The sequence below is a fragment of the Grampus griseus genome, assembly GCF_964374135.1.
Source record: "Grampus griseus genome assembly, chromosome: 10".
Lineage (NCBI taxonomy): Eukaryota > Metazoa > Chordata > Mammalia > Artiodactyla > Delphinidae > Grampus > Grampus griseus.
Genome location: NC_139004.1, coordinates 72,396,877 through 72,402,876, shown reverse-complemented (window position 1 = coordinate 72,402,876; position 6,000 = coordinate 72,396,877). Strand labels below are relative to the sequence as shown.

The window sequence follows — 6,000 nt, the reverse complement described above, 5'->3', positions numbered from 1 at the left end:
TCATTCTAACCATGTTTTAGACATTTTCTTTCTTGTGTCCTCTGTACTCCTTTAGAAAAGTTGGAGCGCTCTCTAAATTCTGCAGCATATTTTCAGGGGCGGTCAATTGCCAGACTGGGCAGCGAGCTGTGGGCAGGAGGGAACTCAAAAGTCGGTGGGTGTGGAGACTGGAAAGGATGTAGGAGCCTTTGCTCTGCCTTCCCCAGTCACTCAATCATATGGTGATTGGTGATGTGAGTGAAACTCAAGAAGAAACGTTCTCCTCTCCCCAGTGCCCTCCTTAAGGCTCTCCCTCTATCATAAGCTCTAAATACTGATCCTTTTTCTGGGATCCAACTCCAGAAGAAAGGAAAAATGCACATGGCCTCTAAATACCTGAGAGCATGGTCCACCTCATTAGCAACCAGAGAAGCCCATTAAGACTGCAATGAGATGTTGAGCAATTTGCCAATTTTAAATGTGCATAATCCAGCAGTTCTGATTCTAGGAATGTATCTTAAGAAAACAGCTGAATAAGTGTATCAAGATAAATGTGTGAGGATATTTTTGAATCCCTGATTATAATAGAAGTCCCTCAGCAGGGGATTGGTGAATAAATTATGGCCCATGTCTAGGCTGGAATGTCATAGAGATTAAAGAGCCTAAGGAGCAGGTAGTCTCCTGGTTTCCCGGGTGCTTCACCAACACCCATGTGGTCCTGGCCTCATTTCAGCCCCTGGCACTCCTGACATTCGTAGCCATACCTCTGACATCCCCAGCTCCCGGCTGTGGGGGTTGGGAATGATCCAGAGGGGAGTCAGGGAGGATGGGCAGAGGTCTGGAAGGCACCAGAGCATAGAGTCTACAGCTTCCCCACAGGAGCAACGTACCGCGTGAGGTCTATTCAGAGAAGGTTACCCTGCAGGCAGCCTTCTGTGGATCCTGGTTCTTCTAGATGACCAAAGCAGTGATGCTGGGTTTGGCTGAATTCCTGAATATCCTGGTGATGAGATGAAAAAATAAAACATTTCCTGTCCAATGGTGCACGTGAACAGGAAATCTCAGCACCTGGGTGTTCTGGTGGATTTTTAAAAATATATTTATTTATTTATGTATTTATTTATTATTTTGGCTGCGCCGGGTCTTAGCTGTGGCACGTGGGATCTTTGTTGTGGAGTGCGGAATCTTTTAGTTGCTGCATGCGGGCTCTTAGTTGTGGCATGCGGGCGGGATCTAGTTCCCAGACCAGGGATCGAACCCCGGGCCCCCTGCATTGGGAGTGCAGAGTCTTACCCACTGGACCACCAGTTGTTGTTTGGGGAACCCGTCCTCCCTTTCTCTGGCAGCGAGAAAGGGAGGACGGGTTTGGGCAACCACTGTCTCCCACTTCCAGCTTCTGTAGTTCAAGGGAAGCTGGCTCTGCTCCCTGGTTCCGAAGCCAATCACCAGGACTTCTGCTAGCATTACTGTCTCCACAAGGGTAGCTTGCTAAGCTTGGGCCACTTCTGCCTCTGCAGAGAGTTTAAGTACAAGGTATGGGTAGGGTGTGCAGAGCCACAATGGAAAATACAGGAACTCAGTGTTAGTAGCAGCTGAGCTGTCTATCACCACATGTAGGCCAGGCAGACAGGAGAGGGAGGGGATTCTAGGCCCTGGAAGGAGAGAGTCATGTAGAGGAGGCTGCCTTGTTGGACTGGCAAAGGTGAGAGTCTTCAAGGTTGACTGAGACAAGAAAACCAAGTTGAGGTTGAGCGGGGAGATCAGTGTAGCTGGAGCCAAGTAGTGAAGGCAGAGTAGGAAGAGATAACATGGGAGAGGAGGAGGTTATTGCAGATTTTATTCTAAAGGCCATTGAATAAAAGCCACTGCAGGAGATTTTTAATCAGGAGAAGGCAGTGGTCTGACACCTTTTTGGAGATCACTCTGGATCCAAGGTGCAGAAATGCATTGTATTTGGGACAAAAGAGCAAGCAAGAAAAGCCCTTTGGAAGCTGTTGTGGAGGAGGTGGTGGCATAGATGAGGGATAAGGCAATGGAGAAGGGTGAAGAGGTGGGATTCAAGAGCACAGAGACAAGTCAAAGGGGGAAGGGGCTTGTGGGGAAGTTGGATGATCTTGGCTACTTCACTCCCAGCCTCAGCTTCCTTTCCCAAACAGAGGTACTACCCACTTCACAAGAGTAAGTTTGACAAGTGTAATGGTTAAGAGTATTGTTTTTGCCAATCTGGATTTGAATCTCAGATCTGGCAGGTGCCAGCTGTGTGACTTTATGCAAGTCAGTTAACAGTAGATTGTAGCACTTGTTGAATGCTTTTTATGCGTTAACCAGTAGAATCCTCCCCAGACTAAGACACTTTCTCTGTTATTCCAGTTTACAGGGGGAGGGAACAATAATGGGGACAGAGCAAGTCATTTGTCCGAGGTCCCAGCCAGGATTTCTCTAACCACCACATTACCCTAGCTTTTCTGCGCTGAAAACTGGGATAACAATACTACTGACACTTTCAGGTGTGTTTGAGAGGATTCAAGAAGAGGACTGGCAAATAGTAGGCACTTGTAAATTATTATTTTAACTATTATTATCATTTTTTTGGTTTGTTTTCCCGAGTTTTGCAGGGAGCAGGCATTACGTGGAAAAATCCTTGGATTAAAAAAAAAAAAGACCTCTCAGGTGAAGGGAAAAAACTGCAGCTGTCGGCTTCTCAAAGTCACTCGGAGATGGGCTGTGCGGGCGTGGCTTAGAGGTCGGGGCGGGGCCAAGAGGAAGAGCCCGACCTAGGGGGCGGGGCCAAAACCTGAGGGTCGAGGCTAGGGGCGGGCCCCGGAGAGAAGGGGCGGGGCGAGGGTCCGCAGCGCATGCTCGGTGGTGCCGCCAGCTCTGCCGCTGCCGCCAGCGCCACCGCCCACTCCGGGCTGGCCAGCGGCAGGCGGCCGGGGAGCAGAGTAGGGCCGGGCTGGGTGAGCGCACGGCCATGGCCCCGTGGCTGCAGCTCTGCTCTGTCTTCTTCACAGTCAACGCCTGCCTCAACGGCTCCCAGCTGGCAGTGGCTGCAGGCGGCTCCAGCAGAACGCGGGGCGCCGACACCTGTGGCTGGAGGGTAAGGAGAGGACAGCGAGTTTCTTGCTGTCCCCCAAAGCGCGGGGGCACAGGTGCTCGCGGGCAGTGGCGCCCGCGTCGACTTGTCTGCTCTCCGCAGAGTGCGCGGTGGGGCTGGGATCCCGCTGCTCCCGCCCTCCTGCGTCCCTCCCGGGTCGCTCGTCTGCCTGCCTCGGCTGGGTTGAAAGAGGCCGCTCGACCCCGGCTTTGTGTTGCTAATGAGGCGCGGCCACTGGCCGGGGTCCGGCTCCAGGAGGGCGGGCGAGAGGGACGCCCGGCGTGGGGCAGGAGTAGGGCGCCCCACCCTTTGTTCCAGGCCCGGGACCTCCTCCCTCTCAGGGCACAGGGCCCCGGGCTGGGATCCTCCGAGCTGTTCGCATGGGGGAAGCTTTGGTGCGGGAGTGGGGGTCTTCTTTCGGACCTCCGGTCCAAAACTCTGCAAAAGCCCGGGATTGCCAGGCAGGGGACCCTGAGTGCTGGGGAGGGGTGCGCCCCCCTCTTTCGGAGCCGCTTTGTTCCTTCTGGGCCAGGCCGTCTTACCCCACTTTCACCCCCACCTCAGACTCCTGACTTGCTAGTAAATTTTGCTCCCGTATCCAGCCCTTCGAACGGTCTCACGGATGACCCCCCCACCTCCACCGCCATCCAGCTTGAGTTGAGGATATTTTTCGTGGCCAAAGGGAGGAATGAGCTTGTCCCCTCGGGCAGATGCCCGAGACGAGACTGGAGGGATGCACCGACTTTGTCCTGTGCTTGGAGCCCTCTGCCCCTAACCCAGCGCTTCTTCGATGCCATCTGGGCGATGGGACATGGGGAGGGGGGTGTGCGCGGGGACGCTGCCGTCCCGAGTTTCTATCAGGGCTCCTGGGCTTGGGCGGCCAGAGGACCTGGAGACTGTGTCCATCTGCCCAGCACCCCTCCCACCCAAGCCAGGACCAGCCTGGTGTCAGGGCACTCACGGCCTTCAGCCTTGTGGAGGGGACACCGGTTTGCACTCAGGCAGCCATGGACATGACCTTGGCTCTTCTGGGCAGCCATGAGCCTCAATTTCTTCACCTGGAAAACAGGAGTAAATGAGATTTCCTAGTTTCCCTAGCACTACTGCTCTGAGGGATGGGTATGGGGTAGTTCTCTTAGAACAACGTCCACCCACCTCTTGTGGGGTGCTCTGAACGACCTCAAGCAGTTGAGGCCTAGAACCTGATATCCCTTTAGGGGCACAGGCTGGTGCCTCCAACTCACTTGCCCCACATTCAGAGAAACACAGTGCAGAAAACGAGGTATGAACCAAGTAGCTGAAATGTCTTCAAACCCAATAGCTGTGCTATAGACAGCTATAACCCACCCTCTCACCAACCCCATAGTGAATGTAATCTTCCGATTTGAGTAAACATCACATTTTCTTACTCTGTCCCATTTTAGTAAAAATACCACTATTCTTGGGTTTTATTTTTTTTCAATAGATACCAAGTTTTCCTCAGTTTTTAGATCAAAAAGTTTTCCTTAAGGCTTTCCCATGTTGACTTACCAATCCTAAATTTTCTGGATCTAAACTGGTGTGTTGGCTTTTGAATAACTGCATCACAGATATTTTATTCTGAATTTTCATAAGCCGGCTTAGGTGGATCAGCCCAATTTGCTGTTTTTCTGCACTTGCCCAGGTGGCATCACGTGTCAGTGCACAGACCTTGTGAAGTTTTAATGCTGTGGGTATAGCTGGGCCCCAGAGGAGCCAAGCTGGCGGTTTTGTGCTCTCTGTGGGAATGTGTTCGCCCCTAAACCTGCACACCCACAGGATTAATGGGGGCCCTCATCCCAGTGGCTTCACATTCATGCTGGGGGTGACCTTCTCAACAGCTCCTACCTTGGCCTCACAGTCCTTTCCTTGGGGTCATCTTCACCTGCTTTCTGAATGAGCATGGAAACCTCAGGGCCATCTCCTGTACTCTAGGCTCTTCCCAAGCTGACGCGTGGCTCCTTCCCTCCTGGTCTTTTGATGCATCTGATGGAGCCACCAGCTTTCCCTGACCCAGCTTGTCCACCTGCCTTACATACTCACCTTTCCAACTCTAGCCCCTGGCCCTCCCACCCTGCTCCCTAACTCCTGTGCCCTTCTTGCTGCCAAGGCATGCTTTTTCCCTGCTCCTGGGATAGCTTTTCCTCCCCTGAGAACCCCCTGCTTGGCCTAAGACTCAGCTCAGATGATGCCTCCTCAAGGAAGCCCTCTGAATGCCATTCCCCTTGCTTCGCCTTCTCCTGCAGGTCCTTGCCTTTGGTTCTCACCAGACTACATCATCAGTATTTGTTCACATCTGTGTCTTCAGAGTAGTTTCTTTAGCCAGACGCTTAACCTTGTGTTGGTGAGCTCAGAGCCTGGGGCCCTGTAAATCTTGGCTGAACCCAAGTAGACCCTGCAGCCTTCCTGCTAAATCCTGTATGAAGTGATCGATTTTAAGAAGGGGGGTGGGGGAAGGGCCACGATCAGAGCAGTGAGCTCCAGTGTCTTCTCCGCAGTGAGCTTTTGTACATGCTACTCCCGCCTGTGTTCCTTCTCTTTACATCTCAGCCTCCCCTCTCAGCTCCAGCATCACTTCCTGCAGGAAGCCTCCTCTGCCTCTACCTCCCTAGGTAAGTTTTTACGGAAGTTGCGCTGTCAGAGGGCTGCCCAGTAAGTACTGGTGTACAGTTACTTGGCTATTTGATTCATGTCCGAGTCCCCTACCAGTTAGTGGGTGTTCAGCCCATAGTACTTAGTCTCAGTGCTGACTGAGGTTGCTTACAGTCTAGTTGGGGCTATGTTAACATATAAGAATAAGGGTTGGTGATGTGTGATGCAAGCAAGAGAGGGCTTCCTGTGGGTCTACGTCACACAGAACCTGAGAAGCTGGAGACACAGCAGGGTAGAGAAGTGAGCCCTCAGGAGGG

The 6,000-nt window shown here is 52.6% G+C and overlaps 1 protein-coding gene across 1 annotated transcript in view; it reads left to right on the top strand.

Moving 5' to 3' along the window:
- Positions 1-2,942: 2,942 nt before the first annotated feature.
- Positions 2,943-6,000, top strand: part of IL17RD (interleukin 17 receptor D) — a gene marked incomplete at its 3' end in the record, with an annotated part of 60,913 nt that continues 57,855 nt past the window's right edge. The window contains exon 1 of the mRNA XM_082663668.1: positions 2,943-3,076. Within this exon, the coding sequence (XP_082519794.1) occupies positions 2,951-3,076 (126 nt within the window). The 5' untranslated portion in view covers positions 2,943-2,950. The remainder of the gene's footprint in view (positions 3,077-6,000) is intronic.